Consider the following 17,128-nt stretch of genomic DNA (forward strand, 5'->3'; position numbering starts at 1 on the left):
TGACTTTATAATTATTCAAAGTGTATACGTTCTGGGAAATATATATATATATATTTGTAGAGTTTTGTAAAATATATTTTAAATATTTATACAAAACATTTATTTCAATCATGTTCAGTTTAGCATTATATCAGTAACACCTGAAAGACACATTACCTGCTTTATGTGCACCATGATTTTCCCCAAGGTGCATAATATAAATGATTAGAAGAATAAAATGTAAATTTTCCATAATGTCCAATACAGACACTTGTCTTTATTTGTTTTTGGCACATTGTCAAATTGTTATCACAGAGATCTGATTATTCAAAGACTGATTCACTTACTCATCACTTCCTGATTCTAATTGTTCATTTATTTTCCTGACATGGACATATTCTAAACTTACAAAAGAATGAAGTCATGTCCATTCTCAGTCCATAGGTAGAACCCATACCTAATATCGGTGAAATATCATGAATGCTTACCGTTATAGTAGGGGAAAAATATAAATCTTCATTTTTTTAGTATAGTAAATAGAAACAACAATATTAATGTTTGAATATTCTACAATCCTATATAATAAAGAGGTGATATGCAAATTGAACATCACACCCTTGCACAAGATGGCCACCACAAGATGACTGGCAGGGGAGGGCAGTTAGGGGTGACCGGGCCTATAGGGGAGGGCAGTTAGGGGTGACCGGGCTGGCAGGGGAGGGCAGTTGTGGGCGACCAGGCCTGCAGGGGAGGGCAGTTAGGGGAGAACAGGCTGGCAGGGGAGGGCATTTGGGGGGAACAGGCCTGCAGGGGAGGGCAGTTGGGGGTGACAAGGCCTGCAGGGGAGGGCAGGCGAGTGGTTGGGAGCCAGCAGTCCGAATTGTGAGAGGGTACAGGCTGGGCTGAGGGACATCCCCCCCCACAGTGCACGAATTTTGTGCACTGGGCCTCTAGTTATATAATATAAAGTTATATATTAGACTATCAAATGTAATGTCCAGAGGGCATAACCCCTTTGCTTAGTAAAAAGAAATAATCATTTTGATGTTCTAAGTTATGTTACCTAAAGGTATATTTTGGTCATTTAAATTAATGAATATTTTCTTCTTAGACATGCGCTTTTCAATGAGGCTTACACTTGAAATCAAATCTTTGATTTCAGTTTGATTGTTCCACAAAATAGGACCTTTCTGACAAGGGAATACAACTACAGGTCTGAGCTTGACTCAATGTACAAATTTTACACAGTCAATGAACGTTTGTTTTCTCTTAATTTATTTGAGGAAAGTTATATAATAAGGTGAGGTTAAGGATCACATTTTATGACCCTATTCATCCAAATTAAGATATTTTATTTTAAAAGGAGCATAGGGTAAATGTATATTCAAACCAAATAGATATAGCAGTTTTAATTATTAGACTTGGGGGTCTAGTGAGTATTATTTGACAAATTTCATTTATATTTCACACCTTGTCTAACTAGACTGATTTTCATTGTTGTAGGTTTTTAAAGTAAGCCTACTATTTAGTTGATGCAGTTGAAATTAATAGAATTCCATAGTATTTTGTTTTTTTATTCTGAATTTTTCACTATCCTATTAGGATGCAAGGATTTATGCATTATAAAATAATAAGGGCATTAAATAGTAATTGTACATGAATTAGAACTGTTAGTAACTTTCTGCAGATGAATAACTTGCTCAGAAAGTAGGGGACTGCTTACTGGACTTCTGGAGGTCTCTTCCATGTCTCATTTTTCTATTCAGGCTTCCTCTTAGTTAAAAGTATGAAATTATAATTTATATACATTATGTAAAAAAAAAAAACTTTAAAAAGATGTCTAGATTCTAGCATTTTAACTTTTACTCCTTTTTATTAATTACCTTTACCAATATAGTTCTCTATTATCAGTTTTATATGGTAACATACCATAATTATCCTATATAATAAAAGGGTAATATGCAAATAGACCGAATGGCAGAACAACCGAACCAATCAAAATGTAATATGCTAATGATATGCTAAGGCTGCTCAACCACTAGCTATGATGTGCACAGACAACCAGGGGGCAGATGCTCCAACCAGTAGGTAGCTTGCTGCTAGGGTCTGGTCGATGGGGACTGAGCTAGATGGGCCAGACATGCCCTGGAGCCCTCCCGCAGTCCCTTACCGGCCCTATCATTCACCAGTGGGGTCCCTCAGCCTGGCCTGCACCCTCTCACAATCTGAGACCCCTTGAGGGATGTCTGAGAGACAGTTTCAGTCTGATCCCACAGGTCACTCCCCTTGGGAGGGTGCCAGACACAGGGCTCATGGCTGGCGAGCACTGCTATGGGAACTGATTGGGCACTGCTGTGGGGACTGATTGGGCACTGCTGTGGGGACTGATTGGGCGTGGGCTGTGGCAGGCACAGTGGGGCCAGAATGAGCAGAGTGGCAGGTAGGAGCTGCAGGCAGTGTTGGATTGTGAATTTTGGCCCGATCTCTGCAGGCCACCCAGAGGGCCACCTCCCGTGTATGAATTTGTGCTCTGGGCCTGTAGTTTGGAATATAAAGCATGGGGTGCATGTACTAGAGCAACTATAAAATTAATGCCTTCTCCTAAATATTATCATTTGGAAAGTAACTTAGAGATTTTCTGAAATTTTCAGTTTAATACTGTATGTCATTAATTATTGAATATCTGTCATGTAAGCTATCAGAATAAGTTTCATTATAATATGGCACAGGCTTTTCTGCTTTAAAAATCAAAGTTTATTTTAGCAGTAAATGTTAGCTTACAACTTTCCGGCTTTACAGTAGACAGTAATAAAGTGTACTTACTGCTTTAATCCCTGATTTGATAAACCAGGGTAGTACATGTGTTCTGCTTCAGACTTTTATAAAGATGCCTAGTTATTTTGGGGCAACGTAATATTTCATCTTTACTAACATACTCAGTTTGAGTGTAACCATAGGCTGTTCTAAGCCTACTCCCAGAAATGAAGGGACATATAAATTAACTGCATATACTGAACAGCATATATATAGAGATGGCACATTTAAGAGGAAATAACCATTTTGAACAAAATAAATAATGATATGTTCTTCTTAATATGTTTTAGAAAAGTTAGAAAAAGCAGTTTAAAAGTTTGTTTAGTTTGTCAAAAGTTAGGTCATGCCATTGTGATATGAAGAGCCATGGGTTAATAATGGTAGAGTTAGTAGCATAAAAATTAAAATCTGATTCATTTTAAAGATATACAGTTTATATATATACTAGAGGCCTGGTGCATGAATTTGTGCATGGGTGGAAGGGGCCGCGAGCGGTTGGCCAGCTGTCCCCGCCCCCTGATCAAACTCCAGGCCAAACTCCCAGTCAAGGCGACAATTTGGATATTAGCCTTTTATTACCAGTATATAGGATATATATATATATATATATATATATATATATATATATATATATATGATTTTTAAAACATTTAGGACCAGGTGAAAGGAAACTTTTCAACTTCATAAACATTTTAGTTTAAATAAAGTCTTGTTTATGCTACCTTTGTCTAGTCTAATTTACTGTGATCATTCTACAGGAGTGGAATTAAATCGTAACAATGTAATGGTATTTTTATATTTATGGACTCAAATATATTCTTTCCCTTCAAATCCCAATTTTATAATCTTTTTGGATAACTACAATAATTTGCTTTTGTAAACTGTATAAAATACCAGGTTTGTTAAAGGAATAAATAAAAATGTTTCGCTTTTGAATGATTCGAAAATAAAAGGAAATAAAAGACTGAATTTATTTATAATAGTTTGAATTTCACTTAATCTTCATTTTCCTTCAGGATTAAATGATCTTTAGTCTTCAAAAATTAATATTTAAAAGTTTGCATTCTTACTTGTACCTTAATATTGATATTAGTAGCCCCTTCATCAGCTACTAGTGTATATAATACAGATATAATATAATATAAAAGTATAAGGCAAATGAACAATGAAATTTTCTCCTGAAATTACTAAAAAGACAATTACAATGAAGCCAATATTCATAGATAGATCTGGAATTGTTTCACTGCTTTCACAGAAATAAAATCCATCTTCTTTTGGTCATTGTCAATGTGTAAGAGCAATTGATATGGTACACTGGCTTCAGTATAATTAGAGACTTCATCACCTGGGGTAAATTTTCATTGGTAGTCCATCTCAAAACATAACATTTATTGAGTATCTTATTTTGAGGCCCAAAGCCACTGTAATCAGAGATTATTATGGATCATATTTGGCATAGGTGAAAAATGAATGTAACTTCTCATGAACATTTTATAAGGCACTTTAAATGCATAACAGAGAAATGCTCTCTGATAATGAAGTCTTTTAAGCCAAATAACTCTTGACTGTTATTTGGATACAAAGGAAAAACGGTGGGCTTACTTTTAATTGTTATAGTAATGTGACTATTTCATTAAAGGCAATGATTAATGGTTGGATACCAATGAGCATGATTGCATTTGCCTTCTCCAAAAGAAACTTGAGTGTTGTCATTCATTTTGAGATGGTTGGAAGCATTTGCCAGTCTAGATGGCATAGTGAAATTGTACCTATAAAAGCAAAAGGAAGGATGGAAAGAGCAATGAACTGTTTCCCTGGCAATGAGGTTTGGTGATAAAATGTTTCCAGGTGCCTGTAATCCATACAGTATTTGATTGGAAGAATTAGGTTCTGATAGACACTGCCCATTGACATCTGTATATGAATTGTTTTTTGAATTGGCAACTTCCATCATGAGTGGGCTTAACGACTGAGAACTGCTGCTGCTTGCTAGATTTTCAACAGCAGTCAAGACAAGAGGCTGCTGTCGCCAAAAATCAGTTGGACAAATCTTGTAGCAAAGGGGCAAGTTGATACTGTGCAGGTACACCTCCGGACAGGCCATTCCAAGGGAACTTGTAGGTAAGTGAAATGTAGGCGGGGAACAAGATGGAGAAAGCAAGGAGTTCAAAGGAGAGGGAGCCCCTCCACTAGAAGTCACTGGAGATGAGCCACTGCTTCCACCTGTGAATGACAATTCAGTCAATGAACTTGATGTCCCTACTGAATCACTAATCATGTCCATAGCTATCCCTGCTTCATTCTTAGGTTAGGTTTTCTTGAATGATTTTTTTTAACTTCTTTGAGAAAGAATATGCTTATTCCTCTGACCAAAGTTGAATTTGTATTTCTACTACTACCACTATTACTCTTAGCACTACTATTATGTATCATGTATCAGGCATTCACTATGCTCAAGAGCTGTGCTAGGCAATATTTATCCAATGAATTACAAAGAAACCCAATTAAGTATGACCAAGAGCCAATTATTCTATATAATAAAAGCTTAATATGCTAAGTGTCCGGCCGTCGGGTTGTCCATTCAACCAATCAAAGCATAACATGCTAATGATATGCTAAGGCTGCTCAACTGCTTGCTATGACATGCACTGACCACCAGGGGGCAGATGCTCTGACTGGTAGGTTAACTTGCTGCTGGGGTCTGGCCGATCAGGACTGAGCAAGATGGGCCAGACACGCCCTGGAGCACTCCTGCAGTCCCTCCCCAACTGGCCAACCTCCAGCATCCCTCCTCAGCCCTGATGGTGCACTGGTGGGGTCCCTCAGCCTGGCCTGTGCCCTCTCACAATCAGGGACCCCTCGGGGGATGTCGGAGAGCCAGTTTTGGCCCAATCCCACAGGCCAGGCCAAGGGACCCCACTGGTGCACGAATTCCGTGCACTGGGCCTCTAGTATCTTATAAATATAAACTAGATTTTTTAAACTAAAAAAATTACTAAAGTTCCTTTTCCATTTTTTTTTATTTTTATTGAATAAACATAACAAAGGACGTGAAAGACGTATATACTGAAAATTACAAAACATTATTATTTTGGGGGGGGGAGTTATAAAATCCTTTATTAGGAACTTAGAAAGATGAAATGCATTTACTAAACAGTACCTTTCAGTCAGACAAATGGACTTCTACAGAACACTGAAAAGCTTAAGGGCATTGTCATCTCAGCAAAAGCCAAAAATAGAGGAAGACTTATCCTTAAGAGGTGAGTGGCTATGGCTATTTTCTAATTGTGTAGATCCCCCCCAATAAAATTCACAGTGAATCCATAAAGTTTCTAAAAGAATTACATCAGCAGAAATGCTACCAATTTGAAAATTACAAAACATTATTAAAAGAGACTGAAAAGACACAACAAAATGGAAAAATATCCCGTGTTCATGGATTGGAAGAATCAACATAGTTAAAATGGCCATCTTACCCAAAGCAATATACAGATTTAATGTAATTCTCATCAAAATTCAAATGTAATTTTAATTGAATTTATTGGGGTGACATTAATACATACAGGTTTCAAGAGTACAACTCAATAAAACATCATTTGCACACTGCATCATGTGCTCTTTGCCCCAAGCAAAATCTCTTTTTGTTTCCCTTACCCCATTTTTGTCCACATCCATCTATCCCCCACCCCCTTTCCCTCTGGCCATCACCACACTATTGCCTGTATCTATGTGTTATATGTATGTATTTGTTTGTTTTTTGCTTGATCCCTTTACCTTCTTCCCTCCAGTCCCCCAAAAACCTCCTTCTTGACTAAATTAAACAAATTAGTTGTTTGGGATTCTATAGAAAGCAACAGTCTGATAAAAAAAAATCAGTGCACATGAAAGTAATCTTTACAAATTAAAACAGTACAATATATAGATGATGTATTATAGTTTTATGCACCTGAATCCTATAAAATTTTATTAACCAACTAGAGGCCTGTTGCACGAGATTTGTGCACTTGTCGGGGGAGGGGCTCCCTTAGCCTGGCCTGTGCCATCTTGCAGTCTGGGACCCCTTGGGGGATGTTTGCCTGCTGGCTTAGGCCCGATCCCCCCAGGCACAGTCCTGGGCTCTCGCAGTCCGGGACCCCTCTCTCCTTACCCCCCTCGCCCCATGTAGCGGAGGCGGGAGAGACTCCTGCCACCGCCGCTGTGCTCGCCAGCCATGAGCCCAACTTCTGGCTGAGTGATGCTCCCCCTGTGGGAGCGCACTGACCACCAGGGTGCAACTCTTGTGTCAACTGTCTGCCCCCTGGTGGTCAGTGCCTGTCATAGTGACTGATCATTCTGCTGTTCAGTCAATTTGCATATTAGGCTTTTATTGTACTAGTATAGGATGTCACCCAATAAATTCAATAAAATAAATAAGTATATGTTTAAATGCATCAGAATTTTTCATACATGAAAAAAAAAGACTTTCATGGTACACTATATCAAGAGTTAAAGACAGTTTTGCAGTTTAAAACATATCAAGATGAAAATGAAAATGTTTAAATCAATGTTGTCAGGTGATCTTTTATGGTTGCCTAGCATCTACTAAAATTAGGGATAATTATAAGGTCCACAAACATCTAAACTCTTCACTTATTTTAGTATTTGAATTGAAAAGATTTGTTATTGACTGAACATAATCAAAATTTTTTTTTGTGTGTGTTACTATTGTTTTTCTATTTTATGTACATGGACTAATCCTTTATCAACAGGGTGGAAAATGTATTTTATACCTAAACTTTCAAAATTATTTTAAAAAATTGGTACCCATTTTCTTTGCAATTTGAGAGTATTCTGGACATCTTAAATAATTAAGAAAAGGTGCTTTTTAAATTATCAATTAACTATAATCACCTTTATTTTATTTGTACACTTTGTATTGACTTGGATCTTTTAAAAACATGCTGCCTTGATGCTATTAAAGTGATAATACAAAAAAATATTTGTATGCAATCTTCCAGACCAAATTAATATCGTCAATCCAGTGAAATATTTTGCCAAATGATTAGACTTCATCTCTTCACATTTCAATTGGTTGTTATGGTACTGTGTAAAACTCAACCTAACTGTAATCTTGATGATTTCTAAAGGTAATTGTAACCTAGAATTTATGTTCTAAAACAAAGAACTTTAAAGAAAACCCCAAGAACTTTAATGAAGTAAAGACAAAAGGGATAAAATAATTCCTTGTCACTTGTAAGTAAGCTCTTTTATATATTGTTAAATATCAGAATAAATGAAGGTATACATTCTTTCATGAGAAAGCCTGCATTGTCTAATTATGACTATTATTTAGTCATGTATTGTCCTACCTGAGAACAAATACATTACAAATATTTTAAATGCTTGTGGTAATTAAGCTAATTGAAATGGCTTAGTATTGTTTTTAACATTTATTTTTCCAACTACAACAATAGAAAAAGTAGAGCTAAGTATAGTAAAACTTTTAATTAATTTAATTTAATTTAATTTAATTTAATGAAGTCATTTTAACATGTGATAAATGTTTCTCATAAAACACAAAGTATTTATTTCCATATCTAACATATTTGCAAATAAGTCCACAAATGCACCACAGGCAGATTCTAAAGAATATGAATAGTAAGATGCTAAAGAATTTAGGTGAGATCTGGAGATCTCAAGAAGACAGAAGTCAATAAATTCACCATTACCATGTCTCTGCTCTTTTCCTTCATGCCAGCTCCTCTCCCTTTTTGCCTCTTACCTCTTCATCAAGATAAATATATACCCACTTTCTTATAAACACACATTTTCTAACATGTACTTATCCTCTTGTGTAGTATTTGGTATAAAAGCTTTGTCTATAGTTATTTCATTAACATTTAAAAATAAATATTAATAAAATGTTTCTTACTTTGTGTGTCTGAACCAAAAGTTTTAAAATCCAGAGTGAGAGAAGGCACCCATGGGTAGGTCTCTAAAAGCCCTTCCAATACACCCCTGGAAAAAGAGATTCAAACTTCAGCAAGTCCAGAATGTTTTTCCTGAAAATAATTATTTATATAAACTTTTGAGTTATTTTGTTATGATTGTGAGGTGTGAATTTCTGAAATATCATTCTTTTTATAGCTAGACTTGTAAATAAAATCCCAAGTAATTATTTCTTGAATAAAAAACTCACGAAGCTAGAATAAGCAGTATCTTAAAAGTGGATTGGGGAGGGAGTGGGAGGAAGCAAGATTTTGGAGACAAAAAATCTAGGTCCATTTCCTACCATCTACTAGCTACAAAATTTAGGGCCTCTGAGTCTCTGATCCACATTTTTATTATCTGTAATATTTGTGAAAAGGGCTATGTAAGTATTAGATGTGATTGTTATATTGCTTACTTGTTTCTTCCAGGATCTCTAAATCCCTTAGCAAAAGGATTCCTGTCTATTTTCAGTTTGGTAATCTATGAATTCAAAAGAGAGAGAAAGATAAAGTCAGTGCACTAGTAATAACACTGTCTCCATTGTTTTTAATGGTTACAAAACCATAAAACACTTTTCAGCATGTACTTCAGCATGTTAAATAAATGCAAATGTATTTCTAAGTCAACTTTAGAATGGTTATTTTCTTTTCCTCCAGGCACATTGTTTTGCTCTTTTCTTAATCACAAGATCCACACAATACACAATCAAACATGCCTTGGTAAAAATGCAATAAGACTATGTTGTGGTTGTTGTTTTCTTAAACCAAGGAAAATTCAATCCATATAGTGCAACTTTCCTCTATTCTGCAAGTCCCTCTGGGATAACCACTGCTTGTCAGGGATCTAGTTAGCTTTACCTGCTGGTTTTGATAAGCTGTTACTGTGGTGAACTCCGTTTCTTCAAAGGAGAATGTTTTAACTCCTTCGGTGGGCAGGGACTGAATACAGGACAGGCTGACTCTGCTGTCCTGCTCCATCACGTGCACACGGGGCTTGTACTTGTGCATGGACTGCAGAATGATCTGGAAGAGAAATTATCAAATGCTGCCTAGAAATTGGCTTCCCCTCCCCAATACTATCCTCCTCTCATCAGCACCCCAAATCTGCCTACACACAAAAGTAAAGCTAAACCAGAAAGGCTAGTCACACACAAGGATTTTTCTCTGCCATTTTGCTCCAGGTAGAGACCCTCAGGGCTAAGGGATTTCTGCACCAGGGCATCAGAGCCATCAGTGATTCCATTTCTAGGGGCTTTTCCCTACTTCCAAATGTGGGTAACCATGTGATGTACCCAAGTGTCCCTTGGATCTGACTGCCTGCCATAAATTCCTTGGGCTAATGGTAACCGATTGGCAACCACCTGACATTCTCTACCTCTTAATTTCTGGAGATTGCCTATTTCCTTGTGTGGCTGGTATAGGGCCAGACTGGGAAGGGGAAAGGAAGGGGTGTATCTGAGAAGCACAAGATGGAGGTGACTTGAAAAGACCATCTATGCAGGTGGCTGGAAAGGGGACTTCCAACACATCATGCCACACCAAAGATGCCCATCTACTAGAAGGCAATCAGGGCTCATAGCAATTGCTTGGTAGGCTGAGGTGTCAGGGAGATCTTTGAAACATTCCTTTCCACTCTCCCAGTACAGGTATCTAGGCTTAAACAAGTGTCATTTGATCCTCACAGTCCTTTAATTCACCATTCCCAACCTGCAGCACTCAGTTTCAGCCACCAAAGGCCATAGGAACTACTTTCATTATAGGCCCAGAACTTGATCAGTTCCTAAGGACCACAATTAACTCATCTGGAAGAAGCCTCCTTGACATATCCAGGACGACCTTGTCGCTGATGCCTTAGCATCTCTCTCCCTTTCTCAGGGCAAAGGATTGCACACTTACCTGCTCTTTGTCATCCATTTCATTGTTGGTGAGTTTCACGCGATCAAAGCTGATGATCTGTCTCATCCAGGTCTCTCCCGAGCAGGGCGAATCTGGGTGAACATAGAGCCTGGGAGTGATGCAGGAGTGGTCAGTATTCCCAGCTACCATCCACTGAGAGCTGTGGTACACATACCTAAAAAAGGTGAGGGAAATGCAAATTTAGGCACAGCCAGCCAAATCTAGGGGCATGAGAAGAAGGCGGCCAAGAACTGGTCCAAATAGCCTCAGCCAAGGTTTGCCAGCTAATCCCAAAGGAAACTAGTAGAAGTTCAAACTTGATTTCCAAAGATCATTTAGGGACAGAAAGCAAACTGTAAATAAGCATATGTCATTAAAACGCAATGCAGTGCCAGAACAAGTATAATGTCATGGGATTTCAGAGTCTGGTTTGTATTTCCTCTCAGAAATCACAACAGAAATTGATCTAACCCATTTTATCTCACAGAGTTGCCAGAAAAATCCTCATGCCTTGGGCCACAGTGTCAGGGAAGAAGCAGAGGAGGTGAGGAAGGTGTCTAACCAGTTCACCGCCAGGAGTCATTGTGGAAGCACTTTTGCCAGCAAGGCTTCATATCAGTATATCCCCATGAACTCTGCCCCATTTGGCCTCCAGGATGATTTTCACAGTATTTCCAATTTCATCCCCTGGGTTGTGCATAGCATTTTCAAGACAGCTCAAATACTAGAGGCTAACAGCTTGTTCTGTTATTCCCAGAAATTTGCTCCTGCAGGCTCTTGAGCTGCGCTTTTTCCTTGACCTCCAAACCTAGTTGTCTCCTAGAAAGGCTAGACACCCACTTCAGTAGAAAGCTCACAGCTCTCAGCTCATGGCCAGAGTGCAGTGGCTCCCGCACAAACCCCATAGCTCCTGAGCCAAAGTGCTAGCAGGCCCACACTTCTGGCCTCTTGGTTTTTTATTAATTCAGACACTTTTAGATAGCACTAAGTAGAGTGCTTATAGCAAGAGACAAGTTTTCTTGTACTCTCTGTGACCTGACCTCTGCTTCCGGAAAGAGGCTAAGAAAGAAAAGATGGACCTAGTACAGTAACTGCTAGTCTAGCATTGGATGGCAAACCAGGGCATTACTCCAGGACCTTCTGCCAAAGTAGCACAACCCAGAGCCCAGTATGGATGCAGAATCGCAGGAATTTCTTCCCAAACTTCCATCAAACAGCCATCTGAGTCCACACCTTCTGCAGTTTGCACAGACAAGGCCAGAGCAGTGGATAGACTAGAGGTTTGGGAGACACTGAAGAAGCAAATGGCACCTCTTTACAAGAAGGAGAGGAAAAAGGAGGAATGACCTTTTCTCAGTCTGAACCCCAGTTTGAACAAGACAATTTGGTTTGATCAAGAAAATTTGACTCTCAAATCCCACAGGAAAGCAATCCCACTTCCCTTACCTGTGGTAGAGTTTTAGAGTTTTTCAAAATAGCACTCTCAGGTTCCAAAGACCAGAATCTCTATTCCCAGACTGAGCCTGTAGTACTCTCCTTAGGGCCTGGTTACCTATAGCGTTTGGAATCCACAGGCACTACATCCATGACCACATAGTACTGCTTCCCTGGGTCCAGCCCTTTCACCTTGATCCGAACAGAGGGGAACATCCGCCTGTGGAAGAGAAATAGCAACTGACCTGGGTGCTTTTAGAGACATTTCAAGTGTGGCAGGGTTGGGGGTCAAATGAGAAGTGAAGGAATTCACAATACCCTTCCCATTCTAGGACAGGTTTAGGGAATGACATTTTCTACAGCAACAAAGGCTGTTAGTTGTATACTTGATTGAATAAGTTCAGGATGTCTGATTGGAGTAGAATATCCTTACCACAAGACTTTGTCCACCCCACTCCCCACTACCACCATAAAAAAAAAAAGCTATAGCAGAGAAAGTAAGAGAGAAATGCTATTCCCCTTTCTCAAGTTTTCAGTGGAACTTTTTGAAGGCAGATTTGAAAAAGACTGAAATTAGGAGGATTGACACACACACAAAGTTGCCCAGCTGCCCCTAAAATATAGCCCCATGGCACCAGGTCAAATTGGGAATGCTCTACCCTCTTAACTGGCCTGGGCTAGGGATGATGATTTGGGAAGATGCTAGATGGGATATTGTCTTCTGAAAACTATGAGGCTTTAACAGAGTACCATGGTCATAAGCTTAAGATGTGGGGTTGGAATCTGGCACCTAGCTTGGCAGGTCTAATTTTTGTCATATATCACGCAAGAAGAATGAGTTTTTGGAGTCACAATGTACAGAAAAGAAATACGGAGCCATTAACATGAGCCAGGCACATCCTAATCTGGTCAATTGAGAGGCAGTGGCTTTCTAATGCCTGTCGGGGTGGGGACATGGGGGGGGGGGATGAGTGCTAGAGCATAAAGCTGGAGGCATCACATCTTAGGAGAGCGGAACAATAAGGAACTACTGTGTGTGACCCTTAAACAGCTTGAGCAGAGCCGAACCTGCCGGCTTTGGTAATAATCATCTCAGTCCCAATGGCGTGGAATCTCTTCCACAGCTCAGATCCTTGAAGCTCCACTTGGATAGCATCTTTCTCTTCCAGAGTTTCACCCTTGTTGAGAACCTCATCGCCACCTCCGCCGCCGCCGCCGCCGCCGCCGCCGCCGCCGCCGCCGCTGCCCTGGCAGCCGCAGTTGCCGCTGTGGCCTCCTCCAGGACCTCCGCAACCTGAGAAAGTTGCTGAGGACTCTGTCTTGGGTCGCTTTTCTGTTGGATACAGAGACGCCTAGAGTTTTCAAGAAAGCTTCCTGGTTCACACCCACCTTCTCGCTAATGCGTGTCTCGGAGCCGACCCGCCTCCTCTCTTTCCCGGGGACCTTGGAGGCTGATCCCCAAGTTCCCCACAACACCCACTGTTGTCTCCTGATGGAGATAAATGGGTTCACGATGCGCTCTGTTAAAGGCATGGTCCTTCTTCAAATTTGCCCATTCTTACTTTCTCGGAGATTTTCGGTCCCTGAGGCTTAAATTTCTTGGAATTGGGGTGTATGCCCTGCTTCCTACCCCGAGAAACAGCCACCTTGAGGCTCTCAGGGTATCAGGGAGGTTGGACAGTCTCACTTCTCCACAAACATATGGGTACCCTCCCCTTCACCGTAAACGAACGACAAAATTACAGGCTGAACTCGGAGGCTCTGAAACTTCCCCTACAGCCAGCGTCCCCGATATTGGCCATTCATCTGGGCCAGAACATTTATCTTTCTGCAGCGTCTTAAGCTAGGCTGGGACTTGCAGATCCAGCAAGCTCCAATAGCAGGGTTTTGGGGCGAGGTAGGGGTACTTACCCGGCTGCTCGCTCTTCCCTGTGACGCTGCTCCTCTCTTCCTCCTTTCCGCTCTCTTTCTCCTGTAGCTCAGGCTGCACCTCCTTTCTTGGATCTTGCAGTTTTCTTTTGCTGCCTCTCCCCACCAAGGCTTCTACTGAGAAGGCTTGCGCCCGAGAGCTCAGAGCCATCCCTGGAGGGGTAGAAGAGAATGTGCACTGCAAAGTTTCAACCTGAACTGGTTTAAGGAGGGAGAGGGAGGGAGAGCGCAGTGGACTGAAGAGAGAAAATAATCCCCAAATCAGAAAAAAAAAATTCTGGATCAATATTCAAAGAAAAAAAAAGTGTGTGTGTGTGTGTGTGTGTGTGTGTGTGTGTGTGTGTGTGTTTAATTTATATATATATTTCTTTGAATAGGATGAAAGGAAAAGAAGATCAAACTGAAGGCAAAGTCCTTTGGAGTCTAGTCCCCCTTTCCTCTGCGGTCTCCTCCCTCCCAATGGACATGTGCGGACCATCAGTCCTTAACTCCCTGATTCCAGGACATGGCAGAGTGCAGAGATTGGCAAGCCAGGGCTTCTTAGAGAGCTGACCTGCCGCCAATGGTGGCTCAGGCAGCTCAGATTGGGAGGTGCTGTTGCATCCAATTGAGTGAATACCCAGCTGGTCACAGCCTCCACTGTTTGTTTTGGAAACTATTGGAAACACAAAAGAACACCTTGAGTTACTCTTCAGAGTCTGACAGGGAGCAGGGTTTGGCTGGAAAGGGGCTCAGGATAGATAGTGAGGAGGTGGGATACACAAAGTTACTGTTTTACATTAAATTGTAAAATCCAAGAACATAGGAAATAATTGCCCACGAGGGGCCAGTTTTCTAACAAAAGTGCAATGTTATTTAACTAAATCCAGAGAAGTGTATTAGTGTCTTCTATTCTCCAGTGAGTGCGCTGAAGAAACATAGAGGCACACAAGCTTTCTGGGGACATTCTTCTGAAGTTTGGGTCTCAAACTGGTGGGCAGCATGTTAGTCTATTATTTCTATCCAGGTGGGGAGGTAAGGGGCAGGTAGGAAGCTCCCAGATGTATATTGTCAATAATCATGCAATTTGAGTTCCTCAAATAATGCCTGTACAGGAGCCCAGTATTCTCACCCACAGCCTCTTATTTTTCACATGACATAATCAACAAACAAGTATTTCAGGGCCACCAGCAAAGCACCAATGGGAATTTTGCTCTCAAGGATGAGACACCTCAAAATGTTCAGTTCAAATAATTGATTCCAGCATTTCTTGGTATATCTTCCTGGGCTGGATTTTACTTTTCTTTAAATTAGATAAAGCCACCTTCTTTTTGTCAGGAAGAGAATTGTCTACCACTTCCAAGGAGCATGTTTAGGCATGCAGATCTAAGATTTTACCTGTATGTGTGGGATTTTGTCATCCACTTTTCATCAGAAATAAGAAACCAGCTACCTCTGGACTCTTGCAGACTGAATCTTAGGTAATGACATTTGCACCTTTTCAGAAAGGTTCTCCTGTTCTACTCTGATACATTTGATCAAAGGACATTTAAAGTGAATCCGACTCTAAAAATATAATAGAACATGAATGAACGGATAGTATGTCAGTACTGGAGTTTCACAGTAAAAAACTTTTTGTGACATTTTTTGTTTCAGCTTCTTAGGTACAAGCGTGGTGACAAATGTGGTGGTGGGGGCGCGGGGGGCGGGGGGAGGCGCATGCAGCTAGTCCATGTGAAGGAGATTTTCAAACAACCAGGTAAGTATCTGATAATCCCTGGTAATATGGCAAAGGGTTAATTACAGCTAAAGGGTATGGTTCAATAGTCAGTTATCCACTGCTCACCATGCAGGTCTGGGCAAGACACTATCTATATCAATGGTTCCCAACCTGGTGCACATGCTTTCCGGGGGGGTGGGGGGAGAAGGGCAATTTAAGAATGAGTTATTAACAGTGATTTTTTTGTATTTCTTATGGTTCTAGGGGCCTCATATACAGTGTATAAATATATATTTTGACATATTTATGCATTTCAGTTCTCTATTTTATGTTTTGAAACTTTTTTTGCTATTTTTCATATCACTTCATATTATTATTTTTTAACAATTTCTTAGTGATTTATTCCTCAGTACTTCAACTGTCCTTTCATTCTTTTATTTTTCTCTTTCATGGATGCAATGTTCTTTGGAAGCTTGTTTAGACCAAGTTAGTGGCCTTTGAGGCTTCTTCCACATGAATAGGAGTTTATTTTTTGAATAACAAGAATTATATGTCACAGTTTGGGCATCAGGATTTTAGAGATGCTTAGGTGGGGCATGGCCAAATAAAGGTTGGGAACCACTGATGTATACCCTAGAGGTGCAGAGTGGAGCTCACTGTGTAAGACCAGTGTACAAGTCACTTAGGCTGAGAAAACCTACCTAGAATGAACCCCCAGGAAAGCATAGTCATAAAATGCAGAGTCAGATCCCTTACATTGGCTTACAACATGCTTTTTAGTACCTGAATTCAACTTTACTGAACTGGCTAAGTTGCTTGAACAAATAATTATCTTTGTTTAAGTGAGGTTCAGCTGGGTTTCCATCACTTGCAATCTAAATAATCCTGACAAATACACTCATCTTGATAAAAATTTGGAATATCACCTTCCTTTTCTTCTAGTCTTTCTTCTTCCTCTCCTCCTTCCAATCCTTCTTCAACAGTACTGGTTATATGAATAGGAAAATTACGTGCTGTAGACTATCCCAGAATCATAAAACTTGAAAGTAAACTACTTTCAACACAAATTCCTAGGACTATTATAAATAACAAAAAGTAATAAGATTCAAGCAGGACAGACTTTGAATTCAGACTGATCTCATTCAAATTCTAAATTGCTACTTTCTAAGGGGAGTTACACATCTTTTAAAAATTTATTTTTTACATTCAGTTTTTCTACACTTTTATCCTTTTACATCTACTATCTTCATCATAGGGTATGTTTCTTTCTTTTTAAAAAATATTTTATTGATTTTTTACAGAGAGGAAGGGAGAGGGAGAGAGAGTTAGAAACATCGATGAGAGAGAAACATCAATCAGCTGCCTCCTGCACACCCCCCACTGGGGATGTACCCGCAACCAAAGTACA

The 17,128-nt window shown here is 39.9% G+C and overlaps 1 protein-coding gene across 1 annotated transcript; it reads right to left on the bottom strand.

Annotated features, from left to right (window-relative positions):
• Positions 1-4,426: 4,426 nt before the first annotated feature.
• On the bottom strand, positions 4,427-13,306 carry TBX22 (T-box transcription factor 22; the record flags this gene model as incomplete). The annotated part of the gene is made up of 7 exons (XM_079765464.1): positions 13,161-13,306; positions 12,211-12,312; positions 10,659-10,833; positions 9,621-9,785; positions 9,179-9,243; positions 8,705-8,790; positions 4,427-5,016 (listed from the first exon to the last, which is right to left on the bottom strand). Exons 1-7 carry the CDS (start codon positions 13,181-13,183, stop codon positions 4,427-4,429), a joined length of 1,206 nt encoding a protein of 401 aa, XP_079621590.1. The 5' UTR covers positions 13,184-13,306.
• Between the last annotated feature and the right edge of the window lie 3,822 nt (positions 13,307-17,128).

This window comes from Cnephaeus nilssonii (genome assembly GCF_951640355.1).
Source record: "Cnephaeus nilssonii genome assembly, chromosome: X".
Classification (NCBI taxonomy): domain Eukaryota; kingdom Metazoa; phylum Chordata; class Mammalia; order Chiroptera; family Vespertilionidae; genus Cnephaeus; species Cnephaeus nilssonii.